Below are 21,743 nucleotides of genomic sequence, written 5' to 3'. Positions count from 1 at the left end.
ATTAGATCATAGATTCTTTCCTTTTTGCTTAATATTGCTCAGATTAAACAAAAATGCATGTAAGGGGTAATGAAATGGAAAAAAGTTCTATGCCAGCTGAAAAATATCTAAGTTGTAGGTCAAGGTCAAAGCAAAAGTCTCTGAAATGCTTTTCATCCTCATCTAAGTGGGGCTCTTTGAGATGGTCAGCATCTCAATGTTGTCTAGTTTGAAAAAATGTGTTAGACTGCAGCTCATACCGTTCTCAGAGATGATTTACTCTATTCTGATTTATTTTAACATCGTCATTTTTCCCTATTTAATGACCTTCCCAATGTCTAATTTGTTGAAAAAAAATATCACCATAGCGTATGTTCTAGGAGAAATGCAAACTCAAGCAGGCAGCATGTTTCATCTTTTTAAGAAGATAACATTTAAGACGGAGTCAATCAGCTTGTTTCAAATAATCCCATTAACCATCTTAAGTACCTCAAAACAACAAGTGAAATACTCCGAGTGGAAAGATAATGTCTTTTGCTCCTCAGTCTGAATGTTTGGTAAGAAACACTCCTTTGTATTGACTGAAAATCAACGATAAGCCATCCCTTGATCTACCGGAAGTGCTGTCTTCTAAAGCATAAACCTGGTAGATGACTCTATAAATATGATAGAGCTTGGTGTCAAGGACAATCCACATATAATAAGGCCTCTATGAACCAATAAAATGAGTTTATGCATGATATATTTTCAGTATAGAGTACCAATCAATCAAGTAAAAGCATTTTGAGTGCAATGTTCTAACTATAATGGGTCATTCAAAATTTGAAAAAATAAAAATGACTTATCTTGTAAATTATGGCCTTGGGTCATGTACATGTAACTTTTCAGGTAAGATCAAGTTCAGTCTAAATTATAGAGCCAATATCCCCGAGGTATGAAATACTAATATATAATTACATTTTCCAGTGTCTTTGCCTGTGATAACACTACGTATCGATTTTGTACTTTATAACCCATAACTTCAAATGACGCCAAAACGAGGCGCCAGCGGGGTTTGCTTATTTATATTTATATATTTAATCATACGATGGCTTATAATTATATAAATATAAGTAATAAAGAATCATTCTTTGAATATTATGAGATGATAATTTCGGTCGTGGCGTGATCAAATCTATCATAAAGCCCTTCGGGCTTTATTGGATTTGATCACGCCCCACCCAAAATTATCACCTCATTATACTCAAAGAATGATTCCTTATTCCTTAACTAAGCAAAAGTTTAATATTTCTTAAAGCTAGCAATGACATCGACCTATTACGAGGCTCAAGGTCACGAGACTCCATTTTTAAGACATTACTTCATATCATACAGGTATGTGTTGTGAAGTTTTTGAGAAAAAGTGTATCTGACTAAGGGCTTTATTGGATTTGATCACACCCAACCGAACCTATCACTTCATAATATTCAAAGAATGATTCCTTATTAGTTATATTTATATAATTTTCAGCAGTTGTACGATTAAAATTAGAATATTAAGTATTCCAACCTCGCTTTCGCCTCAACAATACATCTTTTGAAATTATTGGACTGTATAATACAGAATCGATTTTAGTGTTATCACAAAGACACTGGAAAATGCAAATATAATGGAGTGACAACAGACAAGGAAATTCTAAATGTATCCCACCTAGTAGAGCTGTATCAAAACAAATCAACACAGAGCGATGTCATTCCCATTTAATGGATCATCAGCAGTTATATCATAACACAGGGAGACTATCATTCTGTAACATACTGGTTAACATGTAATCCCTAAACACAGGAAATACAAAGTCCATGTAATCCCTAAACACAGGAAATACACAGAGTCCATGTAATCACTAAACACAGGAAATACACAGAGTCCATGTAATTACTAAACACAGGAAATACAGAGTCCATGTAATCACTAAACACAGGAAATACAGAGTCCAACAGATTGAGCAAACACAATACATGTAATACAACAGTCACTGGTTTATACCTGCAACTAGATCACTTAACATACTCACGCTATAAAGTTGTTAAAAAAGAATCAAAAAGCTAGTTCCTTGACTATAATTTTTTTGTTGTTGATTGTATAATTAAGCCAATTCTATTAATTTTTTTTACCTCGTATTATTAACTTTTGGTGTCTATATTATAAAATATTTTGACATAGTTTGATTAAAATAGTATTTGATTCTAAGGATTCAGAGTCTCAGTCAACAATCAATTTAATGTAATGCAACATGCATGTAAATTGTCATGTAGAAGATGGTTACGAAATAAATCCTAATATATTTCATTTTATTCAAGTATTGATTGGTGTCAGCAAACAGATCATTATAATTACAATAACAAAAGATATTGACAATGCCTGAAATCATGCACAGAATATTGCTCAATTAAAAGTGATTTAACACCTATAGCAGACTTACATGTACATGGAATATTGCAAACATTGCAAAACAACAAACCATCTGGAAAGGAGCCATTATAATTATCAATCATTTAAACATAAGGATCCCCTCTTCTAAAAAAAAAAGATAATGAAGTTGGTGTCCATCTGATCAAATACTGCTGGACACCAGACTCTGTTGCTCTTTCTTGCAGGGGATATTTCTGAACATCTTTATGCACTCAACGTTGGATTTCTTGGACATTTATGAATACTGAAAATAAATTAACATTTTTGCCATGCACATCTATAACGTTACTCCTATGTTTCTCACATCTCAGTTTGGTTGTTCTTATTTATCATTAATGATCCGTCCGTTGAGGTTTTTAATGTAGTAAATTTGATCTTCAAAAGAACCAGGTAGTGTGTCAAGTGTACTTGAGACAATACTGAATAACACAATACTGTACACCAACTTTTACTTGCGACAACTTTATTTCGCAATTTACTTCTGATAAACTAGTTTGCGATGACTAATGTTTGTGAAAAAGCCTTATCCAAACTCGTATTGTTATAACAATCATACGACAATGACTGTTTCACGGCGAGAAATATTTGCGAAGACGAGGCTCTGGAAACCTTGCGAAAATTTCTCGCACGCAAATAAAAGTTGGTTTACAGTTTTCTATTCTCCCTGTACCATACATGTAGGTGACACGTATCAGTAATTGCTTTAAAATAACATCACTGACTGAGAAAAAATAAGGTCATACAATAGTGTTAAAAAATACAGTTGTTGAAACAGAAATAATGCATGCTCTGCAAAACATTGCTGTGTTTGTGTGACTATGACCACTAATCCTGATTTCTAATCAATACCATAAATAAGACATTACAACAATCGTTTGTTTTGCACTAATTGAGTAAGAGATATCACAGTCTCGGGCGACTACAGAGAACATACAAGTACATCGGAGAATACATTCTGTGTATAGAGGTCAGGAATGCAGAACCCACAAAATCAATAAATCTAAAATACAACAAAACAAAAACATAAAAAAATCAAACGGTGTAAAAGTCTCAACGGGAGTTGTCTTGGGAGATATAGATGACTGACATTCAGTTTGTGTAAACCCCAAGGAGAAATACGTACCATAGATTATTGCAATTGAGTCATTTCAATACTCATGGATGTAAATCAAAAAATTCTAATATGAATACAATTCTCTGTAACATGTGCATATAACAGAAATGACTAAATATGATGCTGATCAGTTATATAGAACCATTCTAACAAGACCTTGGACTTTCTGTAGGATGTAACTATCTTTTTCTTGCATCAAATAAAGTAAAGAATGATGCTGGTTTCAAGTGACAGATTGCGTAGTCATAGCTCAAAAGCCAGACAAATCTTTTTGATTTCAAAAATCCATGGCTGAGTGGCCAGCAATGAAATAGACAGTCCTACATTACATTGCTGTTTGAAACAACTTTGCAAAGTCCAAGCTCTTGTTAAAAGGATTCTAATGATATAATACCAATCTGTTTTGTGTCACTAAATAAATAGGAAAATATGAAAATTAGGCATTGTGTTTAACATTGCATATATTACTACTAATTGTTAAGAAATAGAATTCTGTCACAATAGCAATATCCTAGTGCGATATCACACACGTGTACTGGAAATAACAGAGCTCTGAGCTACCCCTGAATCCACTTACAAAATAGCATCATGGGGAATAAAGTGGCAAAACAATGCCATAACAAAATACAAACAGCAAGTAAATAGCACAAGTACAGTGTCTGGGCAGAAAATATATTTAGCAATGTTTCATGGCCTGAACTACCTTTGCCACACAAGGAAACTGCAAATAGAACTGAAATCTATGGGGGCAAATATATAAACATGTAGCAGTGGTCAAAAGTTCCAAAGGGATTTTCTCTGTGGTAAAACAACAAATGATACTTACCCATCTCGCCAACCAACCCCCCAAAATCTTGTCTAACTTGGGTCGGACTTTAAAAAAAATAACTCTATGGGTACAGATTCTAACCTAACAGAAATCCAGGATCCATCCCTAATAAATTACAGCACAGTTTGAAGCAAAACTTAAGAAACACTGACAAAATAGCACAACATTATCCTACATGTATATGAAAGACAAACATGGCACCACTAATGAGTTGGCACAACAAAGCAGGTATATCAATTGCTAAGTAAATAAATAATTCATAACATATATGAAGCAACAGTGATGCGTGTTCAATTCCTAACTTTATCATCAACAATTTACAAAACATCTACAGGTAATGCCTTTAGTGCAACACAAAAAAAATTCTGACCAGAGAAATCCCAAGCAAAAACAAGACCAGTGACAATTTTAAAAATGAGTGAAAAAAAGTAATTATGCACTTACAAATCATATGTTGTATAACAATACTTCAATTACATCACTACTCACAAAATATAAATGATTAGGGATACAAAGACCTTTGGCCTTACTTGAAATCTGAAATTGTTAATGTCTGCTAGATTATTTTTTAGCACAATGCCATGAAGTTCATTTCATTATTTCTAGATGGGGATAAAATTACAGAAATGTTTAATCCCTATTACAGAGATTTACAATCTCAATCCCTAGTATGGCTACAGTTGATGAATATGTCAGTCTACCAAATCCTCAGTAAGAGTTTAGGAAATGGAGACTCCTTAAAGATTGCATAATTAATGAAACATACAGAACAGTCCGCAGACCAGTCTGGCTGTAGGAGACGTTGACCTTGTTACGCCCAACACTGAGTAAATGTCTATTGCATATTCTAGTTCAACTAAAAACTCATTGATATAGTCAACAACAAAGTCTCTTCTTTTATAGTCTTTGAACATAAAAGGCTACAGAAGTACAAAACTATTTTGGAATAAAGATATGAATGGAAAAACTATACTTTTAAATCATTTTTGTCAATGTAAATACCATAAAAAAATTTAAGTTGCAAGTAAACAATATAAAGTAACATGTCATAAACTGCTAGTAACTTTATATTACTGTCTATTCTTCACTATAACGTTTAGAGCTGAATTTATTTGTCTGAATCATGCCGCCGTCTCTCTGAGAGGCTTAATTCCTCCTGAAGCAATGCCAGAGTCCCCAAAAACGAATCCTTCTCCCTGGTCGCTGCCAGTAGTTCGTCCTCCAGATTAGCTATCCTCTGAATGAGACGAGCATTTTCAGTGGTATAAGTTTCCAGTGTTTGATTCAATTTTGTAACTGAATCTGCATCTGATGAACATTTCCTGCTTTGTTCTCTTAGCACTCTGTTTTCAGCCTCCAATTCTTGTAATCGTAATTTCACAGACTTCAGCCCAAGGTGCTCCTCGTAATTCCCTTGCTTCAACACTTGAACATCATTTTTCAATTCTTGCACTTCTACATTCAAGTCTGTGGTAGCAATACTAGTCTCGTTGTCTATTGAGCATTCTTTCTGTTTCACAATGTTTTCTAAAAATTGATTTACTATATTAACTTTGAAATTCAAAATATGGAGGTTCAATGCAATATAGTGAAATAACAAATGATATGAAACTTTTCTGTGACGGTCATATAAAATGCATATTTTTCAACTTTAAGACTGTATTTTGATATCAAGAAAATGATATCTATATCATATAAAAGTGATTGCAAAATAAAAAGATAATTAGAACCAGACAATCATACTAGATACATACGATTCAGGTGCATAACTCCGTCCTTCCCTCGGGAAATGGTCAGACAGTGTATCTGTATGTGGGTGGGTTCTGGGGGGGTGGGGAATCCGGGGGGCGCCATGTCATCCTACAACACAGGCAGTATAAACTTTTATATCTAACTAAATGATTATACTTCTGAATTGCTGATCTACTTAAGAGTAGGAATTCTGTCCAGACTGTTTCAACTGCTGGGACACATATACTTTGTTATCATCTGTAGCAACATCCTATGCTGTCCTGCAATACTTTAAGCTTTCTCCATGAAAGGGAGATAATTCAAATCTCTTTGCCTCATCTGTACATTTTGTGCTTTGTGAACATATTTGAACAAACTTTATTGATTCTCTTGGTCCAATGCTTTTCTAATGATTTATTTTGTCACATTTATATCATTCTCCAAGTAGGACCATGATGATGGCAATCTATTTCTATAACAGTCTTTCGATAAAACAATCGTTTTTACAACTGCCTTACTTGTAGAATAAGCATGAAGTTGGAGACGTCCACATGCATTGGTGTCGACTCCCCGGCATTGTCATCTTCAATAAAGTTGGTAAGTGTAGTCAGGCTGGAAGTCTTGAAATGTAGGCCAAAGTCGTGAGCTTTCACGGACAGGAAGCCTTCCTCCGCCCCAGGGCAAGAGTTCCGCCTAGAGCTGGGGCCTGAGGTGAACTTTAGCATTACAGTGGGGGGAGTCTCTGTTGTGTAGCCTTTTTCCTGACCAAAGAAACCTGTGGCCAGAGGAACCGTTTTAGTTACAGTAAATGGAATATAATTTTGATCAAAATATTAACATTTAAATGAAAGTACAATTGTTCTTTTACTAAATCTTGCATGTGTAGGTACAATTGTTCTTTACTTAATCTTGGCTTGCATGGAATGGTACACAAAATTTCAAACAATATTATTGAATAGAAACCATCAATAATGAGAACCATCAAAACAAACTGACAACTTTACATCAGATAAACTACAGTAACTGTGGAATCAACTAAATACCGGTATGTGGTGTTTTTCTGGGGATATTAATTGTGGTGATTGTTCCTACAATGTTCACAAACTTCTAACGATTCTACAGTACTATACCTGAAGGAGAGAGGAATTTTTGCTGGAAGGCTTCGAGGGTCAGGTTGTCGGGCTGTAGGGTCAGGAGTTGCCGGGCCTGTATCCTAGCAGCCATGTCCTCCCCGTCCCCCTGTAACAGCAGCTCTAGAGCCGACAACTTGAACAGCACCACAGAGACCTTCAACACGTCAAATAAATACTTTAATGAATGTGCAAGGTACAACTGGTTTACACAAACTTTTATTTGTGTCTTCGAGAATTTCCAAGACTTTTGTCACAAAAATTTCTCACCATGAACCAGACTTCAAATATATCTTTAATTTGTAAAAATAATTTCCAAGAGTTATGTTGCAAAAATTAGTTTGTGAAAACCAATCTGTCACTGGTAAATCCCAGAATAATATTGCCATGATTAAAAATTGGTTTTCATCATGTTATTCTTTTTTAATGATAACTGAAAACTGTAAAAATAATCATACATTGAACTTTATTTTATACAAGCTATTTACCATAATAAATCAAGACCTTTACATACATATAGTACATTTAAAATGTATGGATTAATGTTAAGCATATTTAAAAATCAAACTCACAACATAAAATTTTAATTAATTACCCTCTCTTTGCCCCTGGCTTCAGCTGCGTTCTGCTCAGCACAGAAAGATGACAAGTCGTCAGCAGTATCTGTGGACATAGACTCGCTCTCTGGACGAGTTTTCTTGAAAGCTGGTATTTCTAAATCATCAAGTGACAATTCCTCAAAGTCCATGTCATCATCCGAGCTGTCCGTCCGTATTGACATGCTGTCCAAGCTGTCAGAAATACTCAAGGTGTCATCCGATAAATTCTCCATCTTTGCTTTTATCTTGTCTTTCAATCCTGACATTTTGAAAGTGAACTTTTTCATTGAGTCTGTTGTTTTTGACACAAGCTTTTTCCCTTGCTGGGCATCTGAGCTGTACCCAGATTCCTGGCCTATTGAGCCGAGTGTTTGAGATGACTGCGAGTTACGAGACTGGAGACTGCTCTCTAAGATACCTTGAGTTCGAGTCTGGTGGTCAGAGGTTGGTATAAGAGTCTGCACGTTTGAGTCGCTGTAGGATTTCCCGAGGGCAGGATGAGAAAGATCAGAAAGGTCAACATGGGGAAATGTTTTGTTTGGTGAGCCTGAAGCTAAATCATACAACATGTTATACGTTAATTCATATCGAACATTAGACCTATAGAATTCTTTATCATGTTCTCTGTAAAGTTTGAAATTATTTAAATTCAAGAAGCAATGAATTTTTTTTTTATTTTTTTTTAAAAGATCATGTTTAATGAATTTCTTGAAGACACTTACTATCCTGAATTTCACTGGGTGTTTGGGTGTCACTGATGGTTGATTCCTCCTCCTTCTCTATGACCTCATCTACAAGGTCGTCCTGACCACTGGTAGAGGTTGGAGGACTAATGAAGGTCACGGGTATCCCAGCATCCTCTGCTGCTGCCGGACAAAGCATTGCAAACTCCAGCTCTGACAACACTAAAGGTACAGAAAATGTCACAGCAGGGGACACTGTGGTTATAAAATAGTCTACGTCTGCTTTCATTTGTGTCTGAAAAAATGTAAAAGACTCCAGCAGACGCATAACAAATATATACTGTGAGTGGGTCATCTGTGCCCTGAGGGGCCCAGGACCAATTTTAGCCAAGAGGTTGAAGTCTGCCACCCTGGTGGCTGTGTATTGCACATTATCATCACTAGCACTATTCTTGCTATCATTGCTATCACAGTTAGATTGAGATCCTTGGAATATGCTGTCTTCCGATTCCTCCGATTTGGTTTCACTTTCACTAGAATAGTAATCCTTCAGCATGCGCCGAGTTCTCCGTCTCTCTCGCTCAGGACTAGAGTGTTCACTGCTGCTGGATTTTTCATCACTTAAAAGACTATTACCATTGTTGTATGGCACAATGGATGGTTTAGAAGACTCTGAGTTATCCCCTCCATTCTTCGGCTGAGCCTTGGAGATCCAGAGACACACAGGGATGGACTCAACAAATGGGAAAGGTCGGCCCTTTCCATTGGAGGCCCCTAGGAACTCTAGCCACACCTGTTCAGCATGGCAGCACCAAACATCAAAGCTTGCATCACGTTTCAGGACATTAGTCTTCCATAATTTGCCAATTTCTTCTGATGAATATTTATTTGCACAGCCATTCACCAAGTCATAAGCTTTCTTCTCTATGAAATTGTTCTCTAGTTTTTTGGCATGATTGTTAAACTTGTCTGGTACAGCCCTCAAGCTGTTATTGTCATTGGGAAATGATTTGGATGAGAATAATGGAGATGCTGTGTAGTTTGTGATGACTTCTGACAGACTTTCCCAAGAGGACGCACCACTGACACGGGTGTTTGTGGCACACATCCTGGAAATCTGAAGCTGCACACTCTTTGGGAAATCTGGTAAAACACATTTCTGGTCCTCCACTGGTATAACGATCTGCAGCAGAAAGACAGAGAAATCAATTCACCATTCCTACTACCATAACACCTACAGTCACCATTATAAGCAAAATGAAAGATGTACAGTCTACTTTAGTTTATCAAGCAAAGTGAAAAAACAAAAAAATCCTCAATCTCTTACCCTTGGCATGATGGCCTCCAATTTCATATCTACATGCTCTAATGGAGCATCCTCCAATTCAATACTTTCCTACAACAGTTTAAAATTATGCTTACATACATGACATGGTACTGCAATATAAAGGTTTTGAAATTTGAACTACAGTGCAACTTCATGAATCAATTTTCAAAATGTTTCTAAAATCACTTACAATGCTTTTAGACAGATTAAGCATGAAGAAATTTGCCCAGAGCAGGGTCAACCAGTCCAGATTCAGACGTATGGGGTTGAGGAGGACATACAAATTGGCATGAGGTACTACAAGTATATTGTAAAGATGACAATGAAACAGAGAGTTATTATTCATAATTTCTACAATCTAGGAATTTTCTAAATTGACAAGAGTCTTTGAAATAAATGATAAATTCCATTAAATATTTTATATGGTCATGGAATAACAATCAAATGGCATGTACCGGTACTCACCTGGATAGTCAATACCCTCTGGAAAGAAATAATCAGTGAACTCCGCGTGAATGACTGACATATCTGGGGGTAGATGCAGGTGCTTCTTGTCAGAGCTGAGGAACTTCTGAGGATTGTTCCTCTTGTTATCCGCCGTGGACACTTGGTATACGGTGAACTCCTCAACCTTTATCACATAGCAGCTCTCCAACAGCTTGGTTTTGCGCCTCTGCTTCACATTCGGTGACCCCTGACCTTGATTAGCTCTGGGGGCAGGTGGTCTGGGGGGAGGAGCTTTACTTTGATTGACAGGAGCATTCTGTGTGGTTTTCTGGACCCCAGTGTGAGCTGGGGATGGAGAGGGGGAGGGAATGCATTCCTTGGCTTTTGAAACTTCTTCTTTAAAGGCTGTAAAGAGTTGCTGAACCCAAGGATTTCTGGATCCTTGGTTGTCTGAGTATCTAAACCAGTTCTTCCTTTCTCCACCTACAATCATCAGTAAATATAATATATAATTTTCACTTAGCTAAATCTGTGAAAAACAGCTTGCTGCAGATCAAATCCCTATCTTCAGGATTAAAACAAATAAAGAACAAAAGTAAACCAAAAACCCTACACACATAGCATGATAAATGAAAATATGAATATTTTGTTAAGGGAAAACTAATGTCTTTGCAAATTTTGCAAGGACAAAATAAATATTATTTTTGAAATACAATACCCTGAATACAGTATGAATGCTGCAAAAACATCCTGTTTACAACATAATCATTAATAACCCAATTCTAGCAGTACATTTTATAATCAAACATCATGCACACCCTAACACCTGCACATAGCTGTCAACCATAAACCCAGGGTATAATACAACAATACAAGAATGAGAAAAATGCCTACCAGTAATTCATTGAAAGAAGTATCAATTCAGAGATAACATGCCATCATTGCCATGGATATATTTAATATATGTCACAGACAATAAGCTCTAGAACTAGACAGATAAAACTCCTTATAAATTCTGTTAATGAGTCGTGCCCTGAAGTGTGTTCAAGATCTGAGGTGATAAAGGTAGATCGATTGTTGAAATTGATTGGTTTGAGACACTCATGGATGCTGTGTTGTGCATTCAGAGTTTACAACAAGAATCATGAGGTAGCTTCCATGCACCAAAAATAACGGGAGGGATCATTACCCTTTAGGAGAATGAGTGGTTAACAAGCAGTCCGTAACATAATTTTTTAACAAACTAAATATGATTATGTAAAACTTCAGTTATCACTATCTCTAGCTAAGAATTAATTTTTGCTTAAAATATAACCTTAGGTATATATTGTCACTAAAACAATCTTTAATGTTTTTGTTTCCATCTGGGCTCACAAGAGGCCAATAAATTTGATCTGTTAGGTAGAGCTCCAAGTTTTGGAGAGATTTAAGATAAAGAACTACACTTTAATTATAAAGAGTCTGCAAAAATCTAAGGTGTTAAGCAAAATCTAGGGTGTTCAGCAGAAACTTTGCAAAGGTTCTGTAACTTACTTAATTTGTCATTATCTCTCTGCCACTATGTGAAACAGTTGGTGTACATGTATTTGATGGTGTATTGGTGTAAATAACAGCAAAAAGCTCAGAATTCACACAACAAAATGGTAGCCACACAAAGGACAAAATAGACTATCAAAACTAATTTTTGTTTAACTATTTTTTGTTAACTCTGAACTAATAATATGTATACCAGTTTAAGCCATTGCAGAAAAAATACTTCAGATGTTATCCTAGTTTCAATTAAAAAATATTATCACAAGGTTGATTTGGGACACATGTACTATGACTCAGCTATGGAGGATAAGGACCAGTCCATGTATTTTATGCTCTTGGAGCAAAGAACCAGACCAGGTTACAGAGTTCATTAACATGCTGGGACAGGGATGTTCCTGGGATCCTTAAACAGAGACCATGAAGGGAAGACTTACCCTGGGAATTGATCAACTCCTTGTCTACAGAACACAGTCAAAGGACCAAAAGTCATTACAGTGGTTACAGAAAATAAAAAACTAATTACATTGATTGCATCTAATACTCAACTCATTACATTGATTACAAATAATACTCAAATTGTTACATTGATTACAGATAATACTCAACTCATTACATTTTTTACAGATAATACTCAACTTATTACATTGATTGCATCTAAAACTCAAGTCATAGCATTGCTCGTACAAATAAAACATGGGATAATACTAAGTAAGGTACATAAATCTCAAGTAAAATATGAAATCTGTGCATGCTCTATGAAAATGAGGGAAAAAATTACTTTAAATTTTAGATTGATCAACAAAGATTACATATGAGTCATAATCAGACTTTTTATTTTCATAAAGTAGTTTTATTCAACTGTTAAGCATTCACTGCATAAATTTGTTCTCATCATCCAATGCCTTGTCAAGAATGAGAATCGCTTTTAGTGTTTATCTCAGTAACGCTATCTGAAAGACTTCTTCTGGGCGTGATGTATTTACCTGCTGGGAAGAATGGGTACACGTCCACGGACAGCTTGTGGATGGTCACCTGCATCGCCCCACCCTCAATCTGACTGTTGTGGCCAGGAATGCACTCTGAAATTCCCGGTCAATAGTTAACAACATATACATTCCTACCAGGAAAACAATTCCATGGCTACAATTTAATTAAAATTAGATCTTTGAAGTACACCTAATTGATTGCTAAAATGTGAATTTATTGACATTAACAAAAATTCAAATCATAGTTGCTCTCTTTCCTCTGATAATAGGTTAAAAGTTACTTGAAATGTGTATGTAATCATGAAATAATTCAAAATAACGGTAATTGACTTGTTTTTGGCTAACCTGGTATAAACAAGAGATGTTTGTGAAACACTTATGCCCCCCTCCCTTGGAAACATCAACAAAGAAAATGAGCGGAAACTTCAAATATTTGGAATTTTTCTAAGTCCAAGGGGCATAACTCTGTCAAAATTTGCTCTATCATACCAAAAATCAAATTTGACCTAGATATTATTTAGATTAACCTGTATACTAAATTTCATATCATTATGTGCATCGTCTACTGTTGTGTTGTATACTTGTGTCTGTTGTGTTATATACTGATGTCTGTTGTGTTACATACTGGGGTCTTTTGTGTTACATACTTGTATCTGTTGTGTTACATACTGGGGTCTTTTGTGTTACATACTTGTGTCTGTTGTGTTACATACTGGTGTCTGTTGTGTTACATTATGACGTCTGTTGTGTTACATACAGGGGTCTTTTGTGTTACATACTGGGGTCTTTTGTGTTACATACTTGTATCTGTTGTGTTACATACTGGGGTCTTTTGAGTTACATACTTGTATCTGTTGTGTTACATACTGGGGTCTTTTGAGTTACATACTTGTGTCTGTTGTCTTACATACTGGGGTCTTTTGAGTTACATACTTGTATCTGTTGTGTTACATACTGGGGTCTTTTGAGTTACATACTTGTATCTGTTGTGTTACATACTTGTATCTTTTGAGTTACATACTTGTATCTGTTGTGTTACATACTGGGATCTTTTGAGTTACATACTTGTATCTGTTTTGTTATCATCACAAAGATGAAGGTCGATTCGACTGGAGACCACATGGTAGGAAGTTGTCTGAACATCAAATTTATCAAAAAGGCGGGAAACATTGGAGACATTGGACTGACTCCGGGGACGCTGGCTTTGCATATTGTCGTTGTAAAGCGAACTCAATCCTTGCATCTAGAAATAAATTTACGGTAATTCAAAGCATTTAAAAATATCATTTCTCATCATCAAAACAGGACAACCGGCTTTTCAGCATGGGCATGGCAAAGTAAATTGCCAATGTTATTTAATTAGTTATTTATTGAATAAGCTACACATACATCTATATACTGCTTACACTCTTTAGTGAATAAGGTCTATCTGTTTTCATACTTTAAATAAATTTCAATTATTTGGTTTATCTGGCCTACATCTTATAAAGAATAAGACATATCTGCTTACATCTAACTTCTCAGCTGCAATGTTTTTGCTCTGTTGCCTCGATTTCTCCATCATATCCTTGAGCGAGTTTATGTACAAGATGGCTGCCTTCAGTTGAGTGTCCGTCAACACCCATAACAGGTCGTCAAGGAGGAGCATGACCCTGGTGGCAATCACCCCACAGTCTGTGAAAGCAGGTCCCAAATGTTATGTCTTTTGTTTTCAATCACAATACAAACTGATATACTTTTAATAACCTTCATAAGATGTAATTGTGACCCATTTTGTGACAAGCAAAAATTCAATACAACCTTTTTTTATCTGTGTCTGATTCACTAACAAGCAAAACTACATCTACATCTTAAAACTTTTCATTTTCTTTCCCTGTTTCTCTATAATCATGTTTTGTAGCAATACACATGATCGTTACCACTGAGCCTCTTTTTGATGGTGACTCTGATTTTGGATTGGTTGGCGATGAATCTGAGGGGAGTGGTGAGAAACGCCTCTGAGCTTGACCCTTCCACCGCTGTCGCCTCGATCCTCGTCGTCTGCCAATCAAACTCTTTAAACAGCAGCATCTCCCCCCGCCCTGTGTCCCGAATCTTTGTGGGGCCAAGGTCATCTGACTGCTTCCAGCTGGGAGTAACACTGTGAGCTTTAACTCTGGACAACTACAAAATACTTAAATATGGTAAATCAAAAAAATACCTCAGATTTCATAATCATTGGAATGATGTTAAAAAAAAGGAACCTGTCACTTTGGAGAGTTCCGAATAAAGAATATCTAAAAATTTTCACTTGTATTCATTTTACAAAAGAAAATAATAAACGTTTATTAAGCTAGAAACTTTGGAAATCTAGAACAAGATAGATTATATTACCAGGTAATCTTTTTTATCACTGGTCTGATGCATTTTAATTGATAATCAGTACTATATTTTTACTATTTACCCTTTTTTAAAAGTTTTAATCACCTGTAAAGAGGCATGGAACTTCCTGGAGATGAACTTGACGAGGACAGAGTTGATGTGGACGTACATTCCGTCAATGACTCGGTCCACAAAGCCGTACTTGCCCCCACTCCTGTAGCTGGCCACATGGGCGGGGCTGTTAGGTGGGCGTGGTGTGTCACATGTTTCAATCTCCAGCTCCACCTCGTCCAAAAACTAGGACACAGAAACACATTGGAAAATGATTAAAGTGGTTTCCCAAAACTCAAACAATACTGATTCTAGTGATACACAAATTGCGTAATACAAGTTCTACTAGATAAAGTGAATTATTATCAGTTTGTTATAACATCTAGCTATTAATACAAAGAAACTGAAGCAGTACATATGCTATTTATTCAGTGTCAGTGATGTTATGTACATGTAAATATACTGTTATTGTAGATTCCCTATTTCATGCAAGTCCATAGATTTGGGATACTCGGTATCTTCGTTTTTGCACCATATTGTGAGAAACGAGATTCGTCAATTATTCCTACTGGTCTACCAAATACTTTGATTTTGCAAGATTCTGATGCACTGTATCCAATGTCTTTCTTAAAATGGAGTCAAATATACCTACATGCCTATCTAAATGGCCTATTTGCATTCACCAATATGAATCAAACATTACATCTTGTTTACCAGTATACACTGAAATCTTTTTTAGAGTATTCTTCTCCTCTAGAGCAAATAAGGCATTTACAGTAAAATTAATACACTTATTCTTACTTTACCCTATCTCTCAAATAAGACGTCCAGAAGGTGACAGTTTTATTTACAATCATACTTTATCAAGAAAAAAATCTGTAACTATTACTTTTTTTCATGTTAAATATTTATTTACAGTGTATTTTCTTTGTTCATAAGTAATGAACAATAGAAGTGTCGATGAATAACAACAGCATGTTTCACTCTTATTGATATACCTGTACATAAAGCATGATTTAAGGAGAGACTCAGTTATAACTTACCAGGCACAGTGGCTGGGATTTCAGCTTAGTCCATTGAACCTAAAACAATGAAGAAAAAGCCTTTATTCATCAATATTTACATGGACTGCGTATGTTCTTTCTTTTCACTTAATTGCTTAATATATGTACCTTCATACCCATCTATGTATGAACCACTAAAACAAGCATTTTATTGTCTAAGAGTGACCTTAGTAATGAAGGTGTCCTGATACATAAGCAATATAGTGGTATATTGGTGTGTAAATACTTATTACTACTGTTTTTTACTCCTCTTGAAATATGTGCAATAACTGCACAATTAGCATGATTAGAATTCAATATTTCAGAAAGTCATAAAAAGGTGACCAAATCTTTGACAGTGTGTTAGTTTCAGAGATTCATTAAACAGTAAATGAAAAGACTTGTAATGATTACTGAAGTTTGCAGTGTACACTAATTGGGACATCAATACACTTCAGAGTTCAATAACTTTATTGTATTTTTTTATAATCTACAGCAGTTATATCCAGTATCTAACTTGCGCATTGATCCCTTTTTGATGTCTACTCGATTTACATGTATATGGTCAACAGCTATACACCACTTAAGGTAATAAAGAACTACATTCATTGATCTTTATATAAGCACCTATAAGTGGTAATAGCTAGGTTGCTGTGTATCTGACTTGTGATCAAACAAAATGGTACAACAGTTTCAGATCCTGAGCAGGCTGTGTGTAATTCTAACAGAGTTGTGTGGTAAACTGTTACAATTGCAATACCTGTAACTATTTCCTGAAAATGCTGTTCATTTCATTGTTAGCAGGTTTATTTGGAAACAAAGGTTTTATGATATCTATAAAGAGCATCAATACATGTAAGTTGTGCAAACACAGTTTATCTAGAATCAACAGTCTCTAGACTCGTACATTCTTCAGCTCTTTATACTCAGTTAGATAATCTGTATGTAAAGGTCTTAAATTGCCTTATTTTACCATCTAAATCTATACATATTCACTACTATGGATCATGTGCTGATATTTAGATGACTGTTAGTAATAGATTCACTTGTAGTAACTATAATGTCAAAATGTCAATGACCTCTGCAAGTGAATGCCCTCTATGTTATAAAGCTTTCTAAGATTCCATATAAAAAATAAAACTTGAGGAGGTCCCAATGCCTCAGTACTTTCTGATACATGTACCATTGTATTTTAACATCTTTCTCTGAAATCGTGAGATCCAATTAACACATACATACAGTACCAGAAATAAACAATGTGATATTCATCAAAACATAGTTAAAGAAAACCCTTGGTTATAATGGTTGCTTGCATGAGACACAAATGATAGCATTCAAGTGAGATCTTGCGTCAGATCAATGGAGACTTCTTGTGATGTCTGCTACCCTGACTATTAATTGTCTCTGTTCTCATCCCCCATCAGCATTCTCACATAGTCTCTATAGACCCTCATTGATTTGATCACTCTAGGTCTTTTATCTTTAACTGTGTTAGCACATGGAGAGACAAATTCCACTGTCAGCTGAAAGGGCTGAATATGTATCACCTAGTCCTGTATGAGCCTGTGTTATGTATGGAAAATAAGAGATGGAGCTCTATATTACTGTTTTGTGCAAATAAGAAAACAAAATTGCATAGCTACTGCACTCTATATATATTAAGCACTAGTTGCATTCTATAAATTACTGCTCTCTTTAAACTTAAATAATGTAAAAAAGTGTTATTAATTAATTATGTAAATATAAAATTAATAGTAAAAAAGGTTTTTTGGTGAATTATCCTGGATTAAGGGATGTGAATGGCAGTGGAAATCAAATCAGTTCCGGGTCTGCTCTGATCTCAAGAATGACTTCCAAATCAGCAGAAAAAATTGCATCCCTGTGGATTCCCATTGCTACTTAGGCATGGATTGTACTACCTCAACGTGTTACTATTGACAAAATTGTATTTTAAACAACATGTACAGTGGATAATAAAAAGACGAAGAACATGGTGACACAACTGTTAATATACATGTATGTCCACTGCAAGGGGGGGGGGGGGGGGGGAGGGGAGGTCAAAGCTCTCTGTGTTGTATTGATTGTAAAATAGCTTACTGAGATGTTAAATTTGAAATGAGAAGACCAGCCAGACCTAGCTTTCAGTAAAATGATTTCTCAAGTGTTCTCCTAATATGTTGCAGTGAATTGCATTAATTACTGTAACAGTTATAGTTCTCACAGGTTAATGAATATATACTGGAATATAAGTAAAATTATTTCCATCTCAAACTTTAAATCCCTGAACTAATTTTCTCCCATCATATGGCAATGCAACTGCATTTAGTCACAGTTATATCAACAAGATTATGATTTAAAGTAAAATAATATTCTCACAAACTTTACATTTCCTGAAGTAATTTAGAGATCTTAATCATGTTTATGCAAAACATATTTCATCTTCCTCCTTTGCAAAATACAAGAGTCCTTTACTATTTTTAGAAAATACTTCTCTTATTATGTTGAAGCAGGCAAATACATGCATCTTTACACAGATTCACAACTATTGAAAGTTTTCTTGATTTCTGGCTAAATGAGATTTTGAAGTCAATTCTGATTTCAATTAATTTATAAATATATCTGAATGAAACCTGTAATGCATGATTTTTATATATTCATAATTTTTCTTGCGCTTTTTATCCCATATTATAGCATAACTAAGATAAATATTTTAATAAGAATTTCATACAAGTCCAAGTTGCCATTTTCTGAGATTATTTCCATGCATTCACCAACTTCAAAATGTCTAGTAACAGTTACAATGATACAACTGGGGTTCTGTAATGAACAGTTCCATCAAGTGCTTGGTAAATTCTTCAGTGTTATTTTTTTTTTAGAAGTTTGATTCAATTATTTATTCGCTCAAGACCAGTTCTCTGGTATATGAGGTTCATGTTCAACAAAAGTGTATAAAATTAACACATAAACAGGCAAGGATCACAAGTACATGTATATTTAATTAAGATTTTTAAAAATTGGAAATCCAAAAGTCCAAGTTGCAGTTTTAAAAATTAAAACATGATGATGATTCTATGACAGTTGAAATTTATTCAATTCAATGCTAACAGATATTTACTTGGATATTCTATATAAAGAACAAACAATAAAAATTTGAAGAAATATCGCTTTACTAGTTTTCTTTGTTTTGATAACAAGCCGCTATTTTGAATATATAAAAATGATTTTAAAAATAATATGAGCTTCAACTTTCTTTTTTAAAATCTTTTTAGCAAACATATCATTTGATTTGATATGAGAGAGAGAGAGAGAGAGAGAGAGAGAGAGAGAGAGAGAGAGAGTACATGTATATAGTAAGGTTCGTATCAAGGTACTGATATGATGATTTGATGATTTAAAGTTTTGTCTGTTTAAAATTTTAAAAAATACCTTTATAAAAAGTCTGTTACAAACTGCTTTGGATAACTTCATCCATGTTGGTAAATCCAAGAGCTCCATTAATACTGCCTCATCAAGCTCCAGATTTGAAAGTTCACCTTCTCCTTTTAGTGTGCTCAAATTGATTTTGTCAGGAGACAAGTTCTTAGTAAACCTATATTTAAAACAGAATTGTATATCAGGTATTTGTTAAATAGCCTTGGAATATTTTCCAAAATGGGTTATAATAACCAAAAGGGGTATATCATGATTATCCTGAAGTACCGGTAGTTGTATATCAGCCTGAGAGCCGTTAGGCTCCAGGGCTGATATACAACAACAGAGGGCTAAAAATGGAATGCAATATAAAAAGTCCCATGTATTGACTTTTTACATCATATACTTATAGAAAAAATCAAAGAAATGATATAAAACATCTTATGATGTTATTATTGTGAAAAATCCCTGGGTGTCTATTACTGTTCAATTTCTTCTGTTAAATTTTCCATCATTATTTGAACCAGCATCAGAAATGACTGCTATAGATTTCTATGTCATAATAGCCAATGGTGAATGGAAAGGGGTGTATTATAACATCTCATGACGTACTGCCAGAAAGGAGTGTATAATAAATTTTATTATACATCATACATGGGTAGGCAAATTTTCAGTTTATATTGGTCAGCAAAGAGTAAATACATTTTCTATATATATATATATTTATACGATATATAAATTTAACTTACAGTGCATAAAACCAACAACACAGCAAACCTTTGCAAGATACCATTTGACAGAATAAAAATCAACTTCGGTCAACAATTTTTAGACAATCCTCAGTTTGAGAGGTTGACCTCAAAGGAGATTACGGCCCATATGTATAGTAGACCTACATGGTCTAAGACAGTAGAGTAACGGAATACTGTAAAGCAACTTTTATTCGCGTGCAAGAAATTTTTGGTTAGCGAGAGCCTTGTCGTCGCAAATATTTCTCGCCGCGAACCAGTCCTTGTCATATGGTTGTTATAACAACACAGGTCTCGATAAGGCTAGGTTGCAAACCTAAGTCGTCGCGAACTAGTTTCTCTGAAGTTAATTGCGAAATAAAGTCACTGCGAATAAAAGTTGGTTTACAGTAGGTTCTTTCTTTTCATGCATTTTATAGCGGATTTACAATATTTTTGCATTTTTTTTTTTTATTTAAGCACAGCAAATCCATATATATTTTATTTTAGATATCCTATTCCAAAAGTGCTGTTATATCTCATTTGAGAGATTGGGGTGCTTTCCATTTAACCGGCATCGCCGGATTTGCCGGTGTTGCCTTCGTCGCCGATTGCTGGAACGTGCATCGCCGGCGAGCGACTGTGGCGACTGTAGAAATATCAACATTATATTGCTGAGAAAATTCGCACTAAATAAATCCGACGGTTTCTGCTTTGAATTCAGAAAGTTAACTTACTTAGACAAGTGTTTAAGAATCTGGTTCTTAATGATCGACGCCATTTTCTTCAGTTAGTCTGTCTCAATGTAACATCTTATCTTCTTGGCCACACCGAGAATTCCCAAATTTACATCCGTCATCCGACAGAAAGTTTGTTTCTCTCGTAGCTGGACTCCATTACTTCAAACTGCTCCTTCTAGCAATGACGAAAATCAAATTCAAGTTCCTAAGAAAATAACTTTTGCCTCATTTCTATCGCAAAAATAATTTTAACAGCATAAAAATAGCTTTAGAAGCATAAATAGATATGATATATACCTTATCAGATATTATTTATTTTTATTGATGTAAACGACCGAACTGTTGTTAGATGTGCGGATCAAGACGAGCGGATCTAATCTACAACTTTATGAATCTTTTAAAAAATCACTTAATTTGTCACGGTACCCATGTTTTTATTCAGATACACATAACTATAATTTCAATGTTCGCAGATTTTTTCAATAAAAAGTTTGTTCCATCGATCTAAACAAATCGCTAGAAAATCGGACACCTTTTATACTTTAACTGTTTAATGTTTTTACTTCATTTTTTTTTTTTACAATAAAATAAAGCCAAAA

The 21,743-nt window shown here is 34.9% G+C and overlaps 1 protein-coding gene across 2 annotated transcripts; it reads right to left on the bottom strand.

Annotated features, from left to right (window-relative positions):
• Window positions 1–1,704: 1,704 nt before the first annotated feature.
• LOC105329325 (bridge-like lipid transfer protein family member 3B) lies at window positions 1,705–21,334 on the bottom strand. Of its 2 annotated transcripts, XM_011430519.4 has the most exons (18): window positions 21,142–21,334; window positions 19,692–19,854; window positions 16,266–16,304; window positions 15,277–15,468; window positions 14,730–14,973; window positions 14,321–14,484; window positions 13,876–14,053; window positions 12,808–12,903; window positions 12,259–12,282; window positions 10,310–10,774; window positions 10,035–10,141; window positions 9,845–9,913; window positions 8,557–9,700; window positions 7,831–8,387; window positions 7,236–7,392; window positions 6,624–6,880; window positions 6,129–6,234; window positions 1,705–5,901 (listed from the first exon to the last, which is right to left on the bottom strand). In XM_011430519.4, the coding sequence occupies exons 1-18, from the start codon at window positions 21,183–21,185 to the stop codon at window positions 5,483–5,485; spliced, it is 4,425 nt and encodes a 1,474-aa protein (XP_011428821.3). In that variant the 5' UTR covers window positions 21,186–21,334; the 3' UTR covers window positions 1,705–5,482. The 2 variants fall into 2 exon arrangements, with proteins under 2 accessions (XP_011428821.3, XP_011428822.3); XM_011430520.4 differs by lacking the exon at window positions 12,259–12,282.
• Between the last annotated feature and the right edge of the window lie 409 nt (window positions 21,335–21,743).

The sequence above is a fragment of the Magallana gigas genome, chromosome 5, assembly GCF_963853765.1.
Source record: "Magallana gigas chromosome 5, xbMagGiga1.1, whole genome shotgun sequence".
Classification (NCBI taxonomy): Eukaryota; Metazoa; Mollusca; class Bivalvia; order Ostreida; family Ostreidae; genus Magallana; species Magallana gigas.
Note: the sequence above shows the minus strand (reverse complement) of the source record. Positions and strands in the feature narration are given on the sequence as shown.